General features: G+C 41.6%; 1 protein-coding gene across 1 annotated transcript; it reads left to right on the plus strand.

Annotated features, from left to right (window-relative positions):
- Positions 1–368: 368 nt before the first annotated feature.
- noto (notochord homeobox) lies at positions 369–1,872 on the plus strand. The gene is made up of 4 exons (XM_029712537.1): positions 369–605; positions 1,010–1,201; positions 1,365–1,455; positions 1,684–1,872. The coding sequence occupies exons 1-4, from the start codon at positions 369–371 to the stop codon at positions 1,797–1,799; spliced, it is 636 nt and encodes a 211-aa protein (XP_029568397.1). The 3' UTR covers positions 1,800–1,872.
- Positions 1,873–21,366: the final 19,494 nt, after the last annotated feature.

The following is a 21,366-nucleotide window of genomic DNA, read 5'->3' on the forward strand; positions in this document are numbered from 1 at the left end:
GTATCCCACTAAACCCTCTGCGATTCGCTGCCCACCCCCCACACTGTTTCAGCCTCCACTGTCTTGTTCTATTAGGGTATTTGTACTACCCCATCAACGAATTTGATTGGGCTGCTCTTTCCTCTCATCTGCTACTTAGAAAGACAAAGGCCCGCTGGGGGGCTGTTGACACCTCAAGGTCCGGGGAGTGTATAAAAGAGACGTGTTTCAGTGGGGAGCAATACTCTTCTCCTCGCTGCACCAGGAGACACAACCTACCTTGGACCTAAGATAATTTTATTTTCCTCGGTTTTTCCTTAAACATCGAGACTGACATCATGCAAGTACCAAACAGACCAACAAGAGTGGACGCGTACGGGTACTCCGCCATGCGCCATTACGCATCGCTCTATGCACAGCCCTCCGTCAGCCAGTGCGCAGTGGCGACCAAGCCTACCAGCGTGAAGTCCTTCACCATCGATGCTCTGCTCGCCAAGCCGATGGAGACTCACAGAGACTGGACGAGTCTCAAATACCGTTCCGCACCGCCACTGCTTCCCTTCCAGACCCAGATGAGCTCTGCGCTGTCACAGTACCTATACGCACCCAACATGCAGCACACGCCGGTACACAGTCACACACAACCCGGATATTCTCTCTATTGCTGCCTGCCGTTCTCTTACCACGCGTCATGTCGTGGGGCCTTTCGTATACAAGGTAAACGTTAAACGTTACAGGTTCCCTGTAGCTCAGTTGGTAGAGCATGGTGTTTGCAACACCAGGGTTGTGGGTTCGTTTCCCACGGGGGGCCAGCACAGGAAAAAAAAAAAAAAAAAAAAAAAACAATTTATGAAATTGTATGAAATGTATGCATTCACTACTGTAAGTCGCTCTGGGTAAGAGCGTCTGCTAAATGACTAAAATGTAAAATCCAACTTTCCATTCTAGCCTATTCCATGACGCAAACTAAACACAATCCCCCCCCCCCCCAAAAAAAACCACGATATGGTTTTAAACTGTTGTCCGTCTGTCTCCTTTCACAGAAACAGGTCTGTCAAAGTCCCACTCATTCAAACACAAGGGAGGGAAATCCAAGCGGATACGTACCAGCTTCACCAACGAGCAGTTGGACAGGCTGGAGAAAGAGTTCGCCCGGCAACAGTACATGGTCGGCTCGGAGAGGTTCCTTCTGGCGTCGGGTCTGCAGCTCACAGAGGCTCAGGTACAAATCAGATTCCAAATCCAACTTTCTTTGAACCAAAGCAAACTCCCAACTTATTGTTTTGGTTTATATATATATATATTTATTTATTTATTTATTTATATTTTTGGTTTTAATCAACAACAAAAAATATAGAATTTAATTACATAAATATTGTTCTCAGGTAAAGGTGTGGTTCCAGAATCGACGCATCAAATGGCGCAAGCAGAGTCTGGAGCAGCAGCAGGCCAAGCTGGTTAAACTGGGCCTGGTCGTCCCCCCAATGAAGAGTCCTGGTTCTCAGGGTCTGGAGGAGCAGCAGGCCAAGCTGGTTAAACTGGGCCTGGTCGTCCCCCCGGTGAAGAGTCCTGGTTCTCAGAGTCTGGAGGAGCAGCAGGCCAAGCTGGTTAAACTGGGCCTGGTCGTTGCCCCGGTGAAGAGTCCTGGTTCTCAGGGTCTGGAGGAGCAGCAGGCCAAGCTGGTTAAACTGGGCCTGGTCGTCCCCCCGGTGAAGAGTCCTGGTTCTCAGGGTCTGGAGGAGGGCGATGAGGAGGAGAAGATTGAGTCCTCAGACACAGGATCAGATGTGGATATAGACGGGTTCCCTGACCACTGCTGAACGGTCTTGGACCACAGAACATGAACTAAACCAGACAGTCCTATATGCGACTGGGGGACGAGGACAACACTGCCCATTACTGTATAAATATTTAATAATAGATATTTCTTTAAGACTTTAAGAGTCTCTTTTTATGAAATCAATGTTTGTATATTCTGATTGACATATACAAGAAATATATTTTCTACATCTAGTTTCACTTGTGTGTCCGTTTCTTAATCAATAGTTTTTAAATAATAATAGTATTCCATAAAAAACACAAATTGAAGTAAACTTAAAGAGACATGTGAGTCTAATTATTTGATCTTGAATCAGGTTGGTATATACCGATGTATATATAAAATTGAATTGGCAGAATAATTAATTACTTCTATTTTTTTGGTTTGGTGGATTTTCAGAGACATTCATAAAATCAAATCAGTGTCTTTCCTATTTTAGGAAACACTGTCTCTAGACAATGTAAACCCTTGAAATGCAGAGCAATTTCATAAACCTAACCCTTACTGTCTAACCCTAACCCTTACTGTCTAACCCTTACTGTCTAACCCTAACCCTTACTGTCTAACCCTTACTGTCTAACCCTAACCCTTACTGTCTAACCCTTACTGTCTAACCCTTACTGTCTAACCCTAACCCTTACTGTCTAACCCTTACTGTCTAACCCTTACTGCCTAACCTTTACTGTCTAACCCTAACCCTAACTGTCTAACCCTAACCCTTACTGTCTCACCCTTACTGTCTAACCCTTACTGTCTAACCCTTACTGTCTAACCCTAACCCTTACTGTCTAACCCTAACCCTTACTGTCTAACCCTAACCCTTACTGTCTAACCCTAACCCTTACTGTCTAACCCTTACTGTCTAACCCTTACTGTCTAACCCTTACTGTCTAACCCTAACCCTTACTGTATAACCCTTACTGTCTAACCCTTACTGTCTAACCCTAACCCTTACTGTCTAACCCTAACCCGTACTGTCTAACCCTAACCCTTACTGTCTAACCCTAACCCTTACTGTCTAACCCTTACTGTCTAACCCTAACCCTTACTGTCTAACCCTAACCCTTACTGTCTAACCCTTACTGTCTAACCCTTACTGTCTAACCCTTACTGTCTAACCCTAACCCTTACTGTCTAACCCTAACCCTTACTGTCTAACCCTTACTGTCTAACCCTTACTGTCTCACCCTTACTGTCTAACCCTAACCCTTACTGTCTAACCCTTACTGTCTACCCCTAACCCTTACTGTCTAACTCTTACTGTCTAACCCTTACTGTCTAACCCTTACTGTCTAACCCTAACCCTTACTGTCTAACCCTTACTGTCTAACCCTTACTGTATAACCCTAACCCTTACTGTATAACCCTTACTGTCTAACCCTAACCCTTACTGTCTAACCCTTACTGTCTAACCCTAACCCTTACTGTCTAACCCTAACCCTTACTGTCTAACCCTAACCTTTACTGTCTAACCCTTACTGTTTAACCCTTACTGTCTAACCCTAACCCTTACTGTCTAACCCTAACCCTTACTGTCTAACCCTTACTGTCTAACCCTTACTGTCTAACCCTAACCCTTACTGTCTAACCCTTACTGTCTAACCCTAACCCTTACTGTCTAACCCTTACTGTCTAACCCTAACCCTTACTGTCTAAACCTAACCCTTACTGTCTAACCCTAACCCTTACTGTCTAACCCTTACTGTATAACCCTTACTGTCTAACCCTTACTGTCTAACCCTAACCCTTACTGTCTAACCCTTACTGTCTAACCCTAACCCTTACTGTCTAACCCTTACTGTCTAACCCTAACCCTTACTGTCTAACCCTTACTGTCTAACCCTAACCCTTACTGTCTAACCCTAATCCTTACTGTCTAACCCTTACTGTCTAACCCTTACTGTATAACCCTAACCCTTACTGTCTAACCCTTACTGTCTACCCCTAACCCTTACTGTATAACCTATTTACTGTCTAACCCTTACTGTCTAACCCTAACCCTAATGTCTAAAACTTACTGTCTCACCCTTACTGTCTAACACTTACTGTCTAACTCTTACTGTCTAACTCTTACTGTCTAACCAGCTTTAAGCACCAGCTGTCAGAGCAGCTCACAGATCGCTGCACCTGTACATAGCCCATCCAACTACCTCATTGTTCGGCGGTGTCTGTCCGATATCTGAGAGATGTAAGAAGGATCAGGAAACATTATTTTAGTACATTTTTTTTGTACATGTATTGTTTTTAACCCCTTATTTTTGGCACTAAATTGCCTCCATATATATACTTCCATAAATGTTTCAACTGGTACCGAGGGACCTTCAGAAGAGTCTTGTGGAGGCCTGTGGGTGTCCTGAAGCAAAACACAACATGTTCGTGAGAGTCTTACCATTACACAAACGGGTTGTATTAGTGTGTAGCCCAAACTGTTGAGACGCTACAGACAGAAGTCGGCAGATCGGCTGTATTGACTTCCGACGAGTACCAAGACACTTGTAGGGTGTCAACGAGAAATACAGAGAACTCTATCGCGTTCGTGAGAGTCTCTTTCCATAGAGGGATCATAATAGTTTGCAGGCCAAACCGTTCGGATGCTACAGAAGATTTTGTGAGAATAAGGATTTTCGGGATGTCTCATTGTCTGACAAACACTCTAGCTCTGTCACCTTTCACCGCAGATGTGGAAGTGTTACATTGGCGATTGCGATGGATTGAGACGCATCAAATGCACACAAAAAACAACAGATACTGTATCTCTAACTTAAACGGACAGATTTTTATGGGGATTTGTTTATTATGCTAATTAGATTTTGTGAGGACATCAACCATAAGGGGTTTTAAAGTCACCTTATGGTCAAATCCATGAGCGGTTTCCTTCCTCTCCGGCAACTGACTTAGGAAGGACGCCTGTATCTTTGCAGTGACTGGGTGTATTGATACACCATCCAAAGTGTAATTAATAACTTCACCATGCTCAAAGGGATATTCAATCCCTACTTTTATATATTTTTTTTACCAATAGGTTCCTTTCTTTACGAGGCATTAGAAAACCTCCCTGGTTTTTGTGGTTGAATTTGTGTTGGAAATTCACTGTTCAACTGAGGGACCTTACAGATAATTGTATGTGTGGGGTACAGAGATGAGGTAGTCGTTCAAAAATAATGTTAAACACTATTATTGCACACAGAGTGAGTTCATGCAACTTATTATGTGACTTGTTAATCACATTGTTACTCCTGAACTTATTTAGGCTCGCTGTAACAAAGGAATTGAATAATTATTGACTGAAGACAATGAAGCATTTACATTTTCTATTAATTTGTAAAAAGGTTGAAAAACATAATTCAACAAAATGTGGAATAATTCAAGGGGTTGTGAATACTTTCTGAAGGCACTTTATGTAGATCCCTTTTATTATAAAAAAAATACAAAAATTAGTAAAGAGTTATTTAATCTCGTCCAAGGAAGCAAAAGGTTCTAGACTTTTTTTTGTTAGAGTGTAGACTAGTTATTGACTCTGTTATCTCAGAGCCAGACTATTAGTCAGTCTTACTGGGGAGGTGTGGCGACAACAGTAGGTTTTTAGATGCTACATTGGACATGTAGGTTTTTGTAAGAGTGTATTTAGTATGAAAAAAAACTTAAATATAAACGTAAATATAGCCCCCATTTTCATTTTTACTTTTTTACATTTTCATTTTTACTTTCAGAAAATACTCAATAATAATAATACAAAAAAATATATCAATAATACTATTGATAAGGGGGTGGCAAGTAGCCTAGTGGTTAGAGTGTTGGACTAGTAACCAGCAGGTAGCCTAGTGGTTAGAGTGTTGGACTAGTAACCAGCAGGTAGCCTAGTGGTTAGAGCGTTGGACTAGTAACCAGCAGGTAGCCTAGTGGTTAGAGTGTTGGACTAGTAACCAGCAGGTAGCCTAGTGGTTAGAGCGTTGGACTAGTAACCAGCAGGTAGCCTAGTGGTTAGAGCGTTGGACTAGTAACCAGCAGGTAGCCTAGTGGTTAGAGCGTTGGACTAGTAACCAGCAGGTAGCCTAGTGGTTAGAGCGTTGGACTAGTAACCAGCAGGTAGCCTAGTGGTTAGAGTGTTGGACTAGTAACCAGCAGGTAGCCTAGTGGTTAGAGCGTTGGACTAGTAACCAGCAGGTAGCCTAGTGGTTAGAGTGTTGGACCAGTAACCAGCAGGTAGCCTAGTGGTTAGAGCGTTGGACTAGTAACCAGCAGGTAGCCTAGTGGTTAGAGCGTTGGACTAGTAACCAGCAGGTAGCCTAGTGGGTAGAGCGTTGGACTAGTAACCAGCAGGTAGCCTAGTGGGTAGAGCGTTGGACTAGTAACCAGCAGGTAGCCTAGTGGTTAGAGCGTTGGACTAGTAACCAGCAGGTAGCCTAGTGGGTAGAGCGTTGGACTAGTAACCAGCAGGTAGCCTAGTGGTTAGAGTGTTGGACTAGTAACCAGCAGGTAGCCTAGTGGTTAGAGTGTTGGACTAGTAACCAGCAGGGTAGCCTAGTGGTTAGAGAGTTGGACTAGTAACCAGCAGGTAGCCTAGTGGGTAGAGCGTTGGACTAGTAACCAGCAGGTAGCCTAGTGGTTAGAGTGTTGGACTAGTAACCAGCAGGTAGCCTAGTGGTTAGAGTGTTGGACTAGTAACCAGCAGGTAGCCTAGTGGTTAGAGTGTTGGACTAGTAACCAGCAGGTAGCCTAGTGGGTAGAGCGTTGGACTAGTAACCAGCAGGTAGCCTAGTGGTTAGAGTGTTGGACTAGTAACCAGCAGGTAGCCTAGTGGTTAGAGTGTTGGACTAGTAACCAGCAGGTAGCCTAGTGGTTAGAGAGTTGGACTAGTAACCAGCAGGTAGCCTAGTGGTTAGAGTGTTGGACTAGTAACCAGCAGGTAGCCTAGTGGTTAGAGTGTTGGACTAGTAACCAGCAGGTAGCCTAGTGGTTAGAGTGTTGGACTAGTAACCAGCAGGTAGCCTAGTGGTTAGAGCGTTGGACTAGTAACCAGCAGGTAGCCTAGTGGTTAGAGTGTTGGACTAGTAACCAGCAGGTAGCCTAGTGGTTAGAGTGTTGGACTAGTAACCAGCAGGTAGCCTAGTGGTTAGAGTGTTGGACTAGTAACCAGCAGGTAGCCTAGTGGTTAGAGTGTTGGACTAGTAACCAGCAGGTAGCCTAGTGGTTAGAGAGTTGGACTAGTAACCAGCAGGTAGCCTAGTGGTTAGAGTGTTGGACTAGTAACCAGCAGGTAGCCTAGTGGTTAGAGTGTTGGACTAGTAACCAGCAGGTAGCCTAGTGGTTAGAGTGTTGGACTAGTAACCAGCAGGTAGCCTAGTGGTTAGAGCGTTGGACTAGTAACCAGCAGGTAGCCTAGTGGTTAGAGTGTTGGACTAGTAACCAGCAGGTAGCCTAGTGGTTAGAGCGTTGGACTAGTAACCAGCAGGTAGCCTAGTGGTTAGAGTGTTGGACTAGTAACCAGCAGGTAGCCTAGTGGTTAGAGCGTTGGACTAGTAACCAGCAGGTAGCCTAGTGGTTAGAGCGTTGGACTAGTAACCAGCAGGTAGCCTAGTGGTTAGAGCGTTGGACTAGTAACCAGCAGGTAGCCTAGTGGTTAGAGCGTTGGACTAGTAACCAGCAGGTAGCCTAGTGGTTAGAGCGTTGGACTAGTAACCAGCAGGTAGCCTAGTGGTTAGAGCGTTGGACTAGTAACCAGCAGGTAGCCTAGTGGTTAGAGCGTTGGACTAGTAACCAGCAGGTAGCCTAGTGGTTAGAGCGTTGGACTAGTAACCAGCAGGTAGCCTAGTGGTTAGAGCGTTGGACTAGTAACCAGCAGGTAGCCTAGTGGTTAGAGCGTTGGACTAGTAACCAGCATGTAGCCTAGTGGTTAGAGCGTTGGACTAGTAACCAGCAGGTAGCCTAGTGGTTAGAGTGTTGGACTAGTAACCAGCAGGTAGCCTAGTGGTTAGAGCGTTGGACTAGTAACCACAAGGTTGCAACATCAAATCCCTGAGCTGACAAGGTACAAATCTGTCGTTCTGCCCCTGAACAAGGCAGTTAACCCACTGTTCCCCTGTGTAGGCCGTCATTGTAAATAAGAATTTGTTCTTAACTGACTTGCCTAGTTAAAATAATAAATACATGCAAAACTGTAATTTTAGCGTATGAGAACTGCCCTTCTTAACTGCTCAAGATTTTACAGCATTACAAACATGAAGCATATCCATTACCCTGCTGTATTCAGGCCCCACCTGGATCGGGGAGATGCTTGTTTGTCCAGGGGGGGATGTAGGGGAGGTGATGGTGTGGTGACGAAGCTTGGCCCTTACAGGTGGCCGTATACACGTCTTGTTTGTCATACAGGTGGCACAAAACACAGGACCGTGCTACTTCTCCCGTTTCTTTATCACTGGGTGAAAATATCCAGGAATTTAAGTAGAATAGATTATCTGAACACACCGAGCTAATGTGAAACGAAACAGGTCAATTAGTTTATTAATGAGCGGAGGTGTGAGCGGGTCACACATTGCCCGCGATCTGGGCTTTGGTCTCGTCCTCTCGCCATGGCTACTGAATGCTGGGCTGCTCTTTCACCAGACAGTTCTCTGTTTGCTGCAATTCACAAAACTTCCATTCAAATGACTCAGCGCGACGGGTGCTAACTGAAAATGTCAAGTCACAAAACTATTGTTGATTTCGTTCTATTTAGAGTAGGCGTATGCATCATGAACAACAGATTTTTGGGGGCAATTAGTGTTAGTTTAAATTAACGTTTTATAATTATGTTAATTTATCAAAATATAAACATTTTGATTGATACTGTCCTAAGACCAATATTAAAGCTAATTAAACAAATTAAGGTGAATTTGACATGATAATTGAGATTCAAATTAAAATAAAAGCCTACTCAAGCCATGCATGGGTGCTTCTCCAGCGAATACACTTGTATGCCCAAACACTATTTAAAGGACATTTTAAAACAAATTTTATTTTGTAGGCCTAACCCGTTTTGTCTAATACATACATGGCCCCTACACAGGACCCTGCAACATAAATGTTTATTTTTTTTATCTCAATGAGACTAACCTGGTAAAATAAAATAACAAGACCTTGGAGGGCTAATTGTTTTTGGCTAATTCAAAGGATTTGAAAGTAAGGATTTTAGAGGTATGAAAATGTATCCTAAATTTCCTTTCATTTGTTTGGATGTGATTGGATGGGTAAATACAATGGTTTTGGCATGGTTTCTTTTAAGAACCTTACTGTGATTGTTTTCAATTAAAATGTTTTTTTTTTTTAAATAATCAAAAATAGCTTCTTAGCAAAAGGCGATTTTCTCTTTTTTGCTAGGACTGTCTGGGAGTGGTCTGAGTGGGGAGAGGTACACTGAAAAGTAGCTTTTATCAGATTGAAATAAAATGGCTGCTGTTTTATTGGTTCTTAACCAATCAGCTATTTTGTTTGTTTTTTCACATTGTTTGTAACTTATTTTGTACATAATGTTGCTGCTACCGTCTCTTATGACCGAAAAGAGCTTCTGGACATCAGAACAGTGATTACTCACCTCGAATTAGACAAATAATTTTTCTTTAATGTGTCGGACGAGAGGTATTTACTCCAGACACCCGAACAGGCCATCATCCCCATCAATCGCAGAAGAAAGAGACTGAGATTTCGCGGAAGGAGATCAGGGTGCCTTGTGAGGATCAGGCGACGAGTGGCTAACCAGCCTTTGCCATCCGTACTATTGGCCAACGTACAATCGCTGGACAATAAATTGGACAAACTAAAAGCACCTACAGTGAGGGAAAAAAGTATTTGATCCCCTGCTGATTTTGTACGTTTGCTCAGTGACAAAGAAATGATCAGTCTATAATTTTAATGGTAGGTTTATTTGAACAGTGAGAGACAGAATAACAACAAAAAAATCCAGAAAAACACATGACAAAAATGTTATAAATTGATTTGCATTTTAATGAGGGAAATAAGTATTTGACCCCTCTGCAAAACATGACTTAGTACTTGGTGGCAAAACCCTTGTTGGCAATCACAGAGGTCAGACGTTTCTTGTAGTTGGCCACCAGGTTTGCACACATCTCAGGAGGGATTTTGTCCCACTCCTCTTTGCAGATCTTCTCCAAGTCATTAAGGTTTCGAGGCTGACGTTTGGCAACTCGAACCTCCAGCTCCCTCCACAGATTTTCTATGGGATTAAAGTCTGGAGACTGGCTAGGCCACTCCAGGACCTTAATGTGCTTCTTCTTGAGCCACTCCTTTGTTGCCTTGGCCGTGTGTTTTGGGTCATTGTCATGCTGGAATACCCATCCACGACCCATTTTCAATGCCCTGGCTGAGGGAAGGAGGTTCTCACCCAAGATTTGACAGTACATGGCCCCTTCAAATGATGCGGTGAAGTTGTCCTGTTCCCTTAGCAGAAAAACACCCCCAAAGCATAATGTTTCCACCTCCATGTTTGACGTGGGGATGGTGTTCTTGGGGTCATAGGCAGCATTCCTCCTCCTCCAAACACGGCGAGTTGAGTTGATGCCAAAGAGCTCCATTTTGGTCTCATCTGACCACAACACTTTCACCCAATTGTCCTCTGAATCATTCAGATGTTCATTGGCAAACTTCAGACGGGCATGTATATGTGCTTTCTTGAGCAGGGGGACCTTGCGGGCGCTGCAGGATTTCAGTCCTTCACGGTGTAGTGTGTTACCAATTGTTTTCTTGGTGACTATGGTCCCAGCTGCCTTAAGATCATTAACAAGATCCTCCCGTGTAGTTCTGGGCTGATTCCTCACCGTTCTCATGATCATTGCAACTCCACGAGGTGAGATCTTGCATGGAGCCGCAGGCCAAGGGAGATTGACAGTTCTTTTGTGTTTCTTCCATTTGCGAATAATCGCATCAACTGTTGTCACCTTCTCACCAAGCTGCTTGGCGATGGTCTTGTAGCCCATTCCAGCCTTGTGTAGGTTTACAATCTTGTCCCTGACATCCTTGGAGAGCTCTTTGGTCTTGGCCATGGTGGAGAGTTTGGAATCTGATTGATTGATTGCTTCTGTGGACAGGTGTCTTTTATACAGGTAACAAGCTGAGATTAGGAGCACTCCCTTTAAGAGTGTGCTCCTAATCTCAGCTCGTTACCTGTATAAAAGACACTTGGGAGTCAGAAATCTTTCTGATTGAGAGGGGGGTCAAATACTTATTTCCCTCATTAAAATGCAAATCAATTAATAACATTTTTGATATGCGTTTTTCTGGATTTTTTTGTTGTTATTCTGTCTCTCACTGTTCAAATAAACCTACCATTAAAATTGTAGACTGATCATTTCTTTGTCACTGGGCAAACGTACAAAATCAGCAGGGATCAAATACTTTTTTCCCTCACTGTATATCCTACCAATGGGACATTAAAGACTGTAATATCTTATTTGTTACCGAGTCATGCATGAACGAGGACATGAATAACATACAGCTGGAGGGTTACACACTGAATCAGCAGGATAGAACAGCAGCCTCTGGTAAGACAAAGGGTAGTGAGCTATGTATATTTGTAAACAACAGCTGGTGCACGATATCTAAGGAAGTCTCAAGGTTTTACTCACATGAGGTAGAGTATCTCATAATAAGCTGAATACCACACTATTTACCTAGAGAGTTTTCTGCTGTATTTTTCCTAGCTGTCTACATACCACCACAGACCGATGTTGGCACTAAGACCGCACTCAATGAGCTGTATATGGCCATAAGCAAACAGGAAAATGCTCATCCAGAGGCAGCACATGTTAAATGTACAACCAGATTGAAAAATACTCTAGACCACCTTTACTCCACACACAGAGACGCGTACAAAGCTCTCCCTCACCCTCCATTTGGCAAATCTGACCATAATTCCATCCTCCTGATTCCTGCTTACAAGAAAAAATTAAAGCAGGAAGCACCAGTGACTCGGTCAATACGGAAGTGGTCAGATGAAGCAGATGCTAAACTACAGGACTGTTTTGCTGCACAGACTGGAACATGTACCGGGATTCTTCCGATGGCATTGAGGAGTACACCACATCAGTCACTGGCTTCATCAATAAGTGCATCGATGACGTCGTCCCCACAGTGACTGTACGTACATACCCCAAACAGAAGCCATGGATTACAGGCAACATCCGCAATGAGCTAAAGGCTAGAGCTGCCGCTTACAAGGAGCGGGACTCTAACCTGGAAGCTTATAAGAAATCCCGCTATGCCGTCTGACGAACCATCAAACAGGGAAAGCGTCAATACAGGACTAAGATCGCAGTACACCGACTCCGACGCTCATTGAATGTGGCAGGGCTTGCAAACTATTACAGACTACAAAGGGAAGCACAGCTGAGAGCTGCCCAGTGACACGAGTCTACCAGACGAGCTAAATCACTTCTATGCTCGCTTCGAGGCAAGCAACACTGAAACATGCATGAGAGTACCAGCTGTTCTGGACGACAGTGTGATCACGCTCTCCGTAGCCGATGTGAGTAAGACCTTTAAACAGGTCAACATTCACAAGGCCGCAGGGCCAGACGGATTACCAGGACGTGTGCTCCGGTCATGTGCTGACCAACTGGCAGGTGTCTTCACTGACATTTTCAACATGCCCTGACTGAGTCTGTAATACCAACATGTTTCAAGCAGACCACCATAGTCCCTGTGCCCAACAACACAAAGGTAACCTGCCTAAATGACTACCGACCCGTAGCACTCATGTCTGTAGCCATGAAGTGTTTTGAAAGGCTGGTCATGGCTCACATCAACACCATTATCCCAGAAACCCTAGACCTGCTCCAATTTACATACCGCCTGAACAGACCAACAGATGATGCAATCTCTATTGCACTCCACACTGCCCTTTCCCACCTGGACAAAAGGAAGGAACACCTACCTGCACTGGGTAGCCTAGTGGTTAGAATGTTGGACTAGTAACAGAAGGTTGCTAGATTGAATCCCCGAGCTGACAAAGTAAAAATCTGTCGTTCTGCACCTGAACAAGGTGGTTAACTCACTGTTCCTAGGCCGTCATTGTAAATAAGAGGGTAGTGTGCACAGCCCACTACATCTCTGTGGCAAAGCTTCCTGCCATCCAGGACCTCTATAACAGGCGATGTCAGAGGAAGGCCCTAAAAATTGTCAAACACTTCAGCCACCCTAGTCATAGACTGTTATCTCTGCTACTGCATGGCAAGCGGTACTGGAGCACCAAGTCTAGGTACAAGAGGCTTCTCAACAGCTTTGGCCATAAGACTCCTGAACTTCTAATCAAATGGCTATCCCAGACAATTTGCATTGCCCCCCCCCCCCCCCCCCGTTTACGCTGCTGCTACTCTCTGTTATTATCTATGCATAGTCACTTTAATAACTCTACCTATATGTACATATTACCTCAATTACCTTGACTAACCGGTGCCCCCGCACATTGACTCTGTACCGGTACCCCCCCTGTATATACCCTCCACATTGACTCTGTACCGGTACCCCCTGTATATAGCCTCCAAATTGACTCTGTACCGTAACACCCTGTATATAGCCTCCACATTGACTCTGTACCGTAACACCCTGTATATAGCCTCCACATTGACTCTGTACCGTAACACCCTGTATATAGCCTCCACATTGACTCTGTACCGTAACACCCTGTATATAGCCTCCACATTGACTCTGTACCGTAACACCCTGTATATAGCCTCCACATTGACTCTGTACCGTAACACCCTGTATATAGCCTCCACATTGACTCTGTACCGTAACACCCTGTATATAGCCCCCACATTGACTCTGTACCGTAACACCCTGTATATAGCCTCCACATTGACTCTGTACCGTAACACACTGTATATAGCCTCCACATTGACTCTGTACCGTAACACCCTGTATATAGCCTCCACATTGACTCTGTACCGTAACACCCTGTATATAGCCTCCACATTGACTCTGTACCGTAACACCCTGTATATAGCCTCCACATTGACTCTGTACCGTAACACCCTGTATATAGCCCCCACATTGACTCTGTACCGTAACACCCTGTATATAGCCTCCACATTGACTCTGTACCGTAACACCCTGTATATAGCCTCCACATTGACTCTGTACCGTAACACCCTGTATATAGCCTCCACATTGACTCTGTACTGTAACACCCTGTATATAGCCTCCACATTGACTCTGTACCGTAATACCCTGTATATAGCCTCCACATTGACTCTGTAGCGTAATACCCTGTATATAGCCCCCACATTGACTCTGTACCGTAATACCCTGTATATAGCCTCCACATTGACTCTGTACCGTAACACCCTGTATATAGCCTCCACATTGACTCTGTACCGTAATACCCTGTATATAGCCTCCACATTGACTCTGTACCGGTACCCCCCCTGTATATAGCCTCGCTATTGTTATTTTACTGCTGCCCTTTAATTATTTCTTACTTTTATTTCTTACTTTTGTAGGTATTTTTCTTAAAACTGCATTGTTGTGGTTAAGGGCTTGTAAGTAAGCATTTCACTGTAAGGTCTACACCTGTAGTATTAAGTGCATGTGACAAATCACATTTGATTTGATATTGGTAGAGAGGTTTGGAACTTTCTGTGGTATCGGTCTATTGACAAATGTCACAGCATGGTGACGTCACCATGGAAGGCCAAAACTCCATCTCACCAAAACAGGCTGAACTTTCAGCCAGTCTTTTCAAACAGCTCTTACACTAAAAGGACATTATCATAATTTTCACTTTTTCACAGTATTATTCTAAGCTCATAGTGTGGAAATATATATAAAACACAGGAAAATCACGTTTTTTACGGAAATGGGCCTTTAAACATGTATCCTTCCTCATAGTTTTCTAATAAAAATGCATTTTTTTACTAGCCTGTTTTATCACATGTCATTGTTTACAAAAGGCTATGTCATGGTCCTACAATATATCTCATGTTCAAAAGTCAAAATATTTCTGTTCTACATTCTATGGTTTCTGATGAACGTTATTGATATGAAGAACCCTCCTCATAGGTGATCAGTTCCTCTGAGATCCACAGGATGGCAGCATAAGCCTATGTTTTTCAATGCCTTCACAGCACAAAGAATCAGTTTTCCCTTCCGCCATGTGGAAAGGACTGGAACCAACCAATAGAGAAGGGTTTCCTCAAAATCCCGTCCTGGGGGACCCACGTGGGTGCACGTTTTGGTTATTTCCTTTAGCACTACACAGCTGATTCAAATAACCAACTAACTCATCGTCAAGAGAGTACAGGCCACTGATCTTTATAACCCCCACAAGAGGGCAGTCAATATCACAACAGTAAGTGTCATTCAACCTTACCGATCGGAGTGCTCGGGTTTACAACAGGAAACTTCAAACGCAGCAATCAAACCTCGGGGATACAACTCAAGTCATTGGAAGTGTTTGTCTCATTAGCATACACTACCTTTTTTTATTTATTTTTGCTTTATTCTTTATTTTACCAGGCAGGTCAATTAAGAACAAATGATCACGTTTCACCTTAACATGCCAAGTAAGGTTAGTGTATATTTACGTAGGCTACTTGCAGGGTATAGAGTCTATTCCAGAAGACTATGTATCGAAGTCTGTTAGGGTTTTCATATGAAGAAACAGTGAATTTCTGTTAGCATTGACTGTAGATGGAAGTCTGTTAATAAGGTTCCATGAAGAAACAGTGAATTTCTGTTAGCTTTGTCACTGTCTGTAGATGGAAGTCTGTTAGGGTTTTCACATGTTAATGTGTGGAGTTTGTTTCACTAATGCCATGCAGTCCTGTCAACCAAACTGCTTCGGGTCAGTAGACCGAACACAACACCGTTTTTTTATATAATTTAACTTTAGCCTCGATTAAACTGACCATAAATCTGTCTATGCTTTATTTCTATCTCTTGTTTATATATATATATTTTTATTAAAGATAAAAGTATAGATTATAGGTATCATATTTGTCTTTCTTTGGCTGAGCCAGTTAATGTAATGACGTCTAGGCCTACAGGAATAAAAACCGCATTGAGGCATGCCCTTGCACGTAGCGTGTGTGTGTGTGTGCGCGCGTGTGTGCGTGCGTGTGTGTGTGTGTGTGTGTGTTTCTTCTCACGTTTCGCTCTATGCTTTAGTTTCCCGCTAGGCCAATTAGGCTATGCCTTATATAAAACCCACTGAAGGCCGACAAAACAGAGTGAAAGCCATTTTCTCTTCACTTCTAGAATCAAGACAACGTAATGTCGATATATGAAATATTAGTTTAATACAGCTATAATATAAAATATAGTTTAGACCATTGTTGACGATATATAATCTGCGTAGTCGTTCTGATTCAAATATAACCTAATGATTTCTGACGAACTAAGTTGATATGCATATATAACCGTGTGGGTCAGTTGGTAGAGCATGGTGTTTGCAAGCCAGGGTTGTGGGTTCGATTCCCACGGGGGACTAGTACGGAGAAAGAAAAATGTATGAAATGTATGCATTCACTACTGTAAGTCACTCTGGATAAGAGTGTCTGCTAAACGACTAAAATGTACTAATGTTAACGTGGACTCCAATAGTTTCTGTATCCAGTCAACAAAGAACATTGCGACAAATTCATACAATGGTTAGTACTAAGCAATTTATAGATTGGATTTAGTAAACTACTTTTTATTATTTCATAAAAAAATATTTATTTTTTAACCCTCTTAGCTACCAACATATTTCACATTCATCGATATAGCAACTGGGGTAATTTATTTTTCCAATAGGAGAAACTATTGGAAAAAGCAACAATCACAGCAAAATATCAACTAATTTCTAATCTAAAGATCAATAATCCTGTAATTAATGTTATCTGAAATAAAACACGACCAAAACAGACTGTTATATATTAGCAAAATTACAGTTAATTGCTATATTCTGTAAAAACAAAAAAATAAATGTTTCATTTATATAATGTGCATTTTTTTCCCAAACTACATTCCACATTAGTACTAACAAGTCAATTTACCATTATTTGATTATAGTATAATTACATTTTCAGAACTATAAAGAAAATATTAATTTTGTCATATTTATGTGGTTAAAAAAACTGCTACCATTTAAAGGTGCAGTACACCAACATTTGAAATAGACTTCATTTTTTATTGACAATAAGTTATTCAATTCATTTCAAAACGTGATCTTGATAGACATTGATCAAAAATATGTATTTTGTTTTACTTATTTACTTATTTACTTAGCCCACACAGCCAGCATTAGCATAGCTGTTAGTGAAACAATGGGAGTGGTAAGGAATATGCTTCAAAAAGCATGCCCAAATCCTTGAAGTTACTTTAAACCAAATGGTATGGCATCTCAAAATCTCATAACAAGTTGCACATAAAGAATATCGGAAAATATTATAGGAATTCTGGTATATAAATAGCATTTTCAGTAGAATAACAATTCTACAGCACTATTTGTCTATTGAACTGGTATCTGGTTTCTGGACTACAGTTATACCAAGTATTCATACCACTGACAGACTTTTATCAGCTGTTTTGACTGCAACTAAGCACATATCTAAGATAATTTGGATTTTATACACCATCATACCTGGTTATAACCAGTTATAACCATAAGGTGCTCCATCTCTGCAGTGATACAGGCTCCCCTCCCACCCTCTGGTGGTATGGATTTTTACATTTTTTACATTTTAGTCATTTAGCAGATGCTCTTATCCAGAGCGACTTACAGTAGTGAATGCATACATTTCATACATTTTTCTTTCTCCGTACTGGTCCCGCGTGGGAATCGAACCCACAACCCTGGCGTTGCAAACACCATGCTCTAACGACTGAGCCACACAGGACCTATAGATAACTTGTTATTATGTCTCCATGGAAACCTATATTCAAATAAAGGTCCTATCTGTCGAATCAGAACAGGCAGAATTAGGTGTGTTTTTTTGGCTGGGGTCAAAATGACACCAAAGGACTTAAGTCCACATTGATAGAGAAACATTAAACAATAATTTAGATTTGTTAATTAAGAACAAGTTGATTAACAAAGTCATCAAACATTTGAAGAATTCTGAGCTTGAGGGTTAATTGGCTTCATAATTCTGCTTTATTATAATGATTCAATCGAATCAACTGTATTTACTTTTTCGATTCATTTAACGATAGGCAGCCCTATGTATGTTTTTAAATGGGTTTATCATGTAATAAGACTCCTGTAAACCCATTTACCATGTAATAAGACCCCTGTAAACCCATTTACCATGTAATAAGACCCTTTAAACCCATTTACCATGCAATAAGACCCCTGTAAACCCATTTACCATGTAATAAGGCCCCTGTAAACCCATTTACCATGCAATAAGACCCCTGTAAACCCATTTACCATGTAATAAGACCCCTGTAAACCCATTTACCATGTAATAAGACCCTTTAAACCCATTTACCATGCAATAAGACCCCTGTAAACCCATTTACCATGCAATAAGACCCCTGTAAACCCATTTACCATGCAATAAGACCCATGTAAACCATTTACCATGCAATAAGACCCATGTAAACCCATTTACCATGCAATAAGACCCCTTTAAACCCATTTACCATGCAATAAGACCCCTGTAAACCCATTTACCATGCAATAATACCCCTGTAAACCCATTTACCATGCAATAAGACCCCTGTAAAGCCATTTACCATGTAATAAGACCCCTGTAAACCATTTACCATGTAATAAGACCCCTGTAAACCCATTTACCATGCAATAAGACCCTTTAAACCCATTTACCATTTAATAAGACCCCTGTAAACCCATTTACCGTGCAATAAGACCTTTTAAACCCATTTACCATGCAATAAGACCCCTGTAAACCCATTTACCATGTAATAAGACCTTTTAAACCCATTTACCATGCAATAAGGCCCCTGTAAACCCATTTACCATGCAATAAGACCTTTTAAACCCATTTACCATTTAATAAGACCCCTGTAAACCCATTTACCATGCAATAAGGCCCCTGTAAACCCATTTACCATGCAATAAGGCCCCTGTAAACCCATTTACCATGCAATAAGATCCCTGTAAACCCATTTACCATGCAATAAGACCCCTGTAAACCCATTTACCATGTAATAAGACCCCTGTAAACCCATTTACCATGTAATAAGACCTATGTAAATCCATTTACCATGCAATAAGACCCCTGTAAAGCCATTTATCATGTAATAAGACCCCTTTAAACCCATTTACCATGTAATAAGACCCCTGTAAATCCATTTACCATGCAATAAGACCCATGTAAACCCATTTACCATACAATAAACCTATGTAAATCCATTTAGCATGCAATAAGACCCCTGTAAAGCCATTTACCATGTAATAAGACCCCTGTAAATCCATTTACCATGCAATAAGACCCCTGTAAACCCATTTACCATGCAATAAGGCCCCTGTAAACCCATTTACCATGCAATAAGACCCCTGTAAACCCATTTACCATGCAATAAGACCCCTGTAAACCCATTTACCATGCAACAAGACCCCTGTAAACCCATTTACCATGTAATAAGACCCCTGTAAACCCATTTACCATGCAATAAGACCCCTGTAAACCCATTTACCGTGCAATAAGACCCCTGTAAAGCCATTTACCATGTAATAAGACCTATGTAAATCCATTTACCATGCAATAAGACCTATGTAAATCCATTTGCCATGCAATAAGACCCATGTAAACCCATTTACCATGCAATAAGACCCCTGTAAATCCATTTACCATGCAATAAGACCCCTGTAATCCCAGTTACCATGCAATAAGACCCCTGTAAACCCATTTACCATGCAATAAGACCCATGTAAACCCATTTACCATGTAATAAGACCCCTGTAAAGCCATTTACCATGTAATAAGACCCCTGTAAACCCATTTACCATGTAATAAGACCCCTGTAATCCCATTTACCATGCAATAAGACCCCTGTAAACCCATTTACCATGCAATAAGACTCCTGTAAACCCATTTACCATGCAATAAGGCCCCTGTAAACCCATTTACCATGCAATAAAACCTATGTAAACCCATTTACCATGCAATAAGACCCCTGTAAACCCCAATGGCTGTGTTTAAACCCAATGCCTGTGTTTAAGAGCCTTTAGCCTCTAAACAGCCAATCAACATGTTGTTCTACCGCATCATTCAATGGGTAATGATTTTCTAATGCTCCACTCTGCGCATTAGAGCATATTAGGGGGACAATTATTAACTTTCCAAAGTGAATAGAGTGCAACGCGATGAAAGCCGAACACATGCCATAGGCTACATAGGTCCTTGGGGGAATAGCCTACATTACAAGCTGCCCGCGAACTTCCTATTTATATTCTGTAATATCTTGACAAATGATTAGATTATTCATCATCGGAACGCCAATAAATTGTCAGGCTTATTGGCGGACATCCGGGACTTTGTGACTACAGCCCTAGTCTAGTCACAGACTACTGCAGTAGAGATGGATCACAGGTTTCCTCCGACTTCACGGGTGGAAATGTCTCCATGGAAACAACATTGATATAGTTTATATTATCAGCGGAGAGGCGATACAGGTTTTAGAGAAGTCTAACCCACACTGTCGTACAGAGTCTTTGTTCACCGGGGGCATGAATCTCTTTCGACAAAATCCAAAGTTAATTTAATAAGGCCTATTTTTATTGTTTTTTTTAATCTATCCGTGTCCTGGCATCCACAATGACTCGCCATCTGAAATTATATTAAATTATAGCCCTTTTAAAAAAAAATGTTTCTACTATTCTGAAGGTATAACATCTTAGAAAGAACAGATTTAACGCCAATTCTATAAGGTACACGAGATGTACATGCCAAGCAATAATGACGATAAAGGGTGTAAAAAATATATTTGTAAAACTTGTTTTATTTTATTGTCTTTATTAACCTATTCGTTTTTGATCATAAGAGGTTTCACAATAACACAGGGGTTTTCCATAATTATAATTATAAATTATAAATTTAATTATAAATTATAAATTATAAATTATAATTATCAGCTATAGGCCTATGTCTATTAACTATAAAAAATCCAAAACTAAATAAAAAATATAATATTCCTATGTGGTCGTTTTTAGGCCTAAATGACCAACTACTGTTGTCTTTCTGATCGAGGTTAGAATTCACATTAGTAGGCTATTAGCTCATGTTATTAACTGAAACAGGGCTATTTAAAAGAGGTGCCATATTGCAAAGACTAATTATAATATAGGCCTTAAGAGTCAGTATATATATGTGCTATAAGGATGAGATTTCCGCTTTCTGCCGACGAAGCCTTTTAGTCAATCATTACGCTTCATTATCACCGTGTTGTGATATCCAAAGTGAGTGTTAACTTTAACCAGTGGGTTGGACTTTGATTTTTTTTTTTTTAAAGCGTATATCCTCTCTATCAAACTGAGAGGCTATCTAATATCACATAAACAAACAGACATAGTAATTAGAAGTAATAACAACCTCATGAAAACGTCACATCTCTTCAGAAACCACAAGCGG

The sequence above is a fragment of the Salmo trutta genome, chromosome 25 (genome assembly GCF_901001165.1).
Source record: "Salmo trutta chromosome 25, fSalTru1.1, whole genome shotgun sequence".
NCBI classification, from domain to species: Eukaryota; Metazoa; Chordata; class Actinopteri; order Salmoniformes; family Salmonidae; genus Salmo; species Salmo trutta.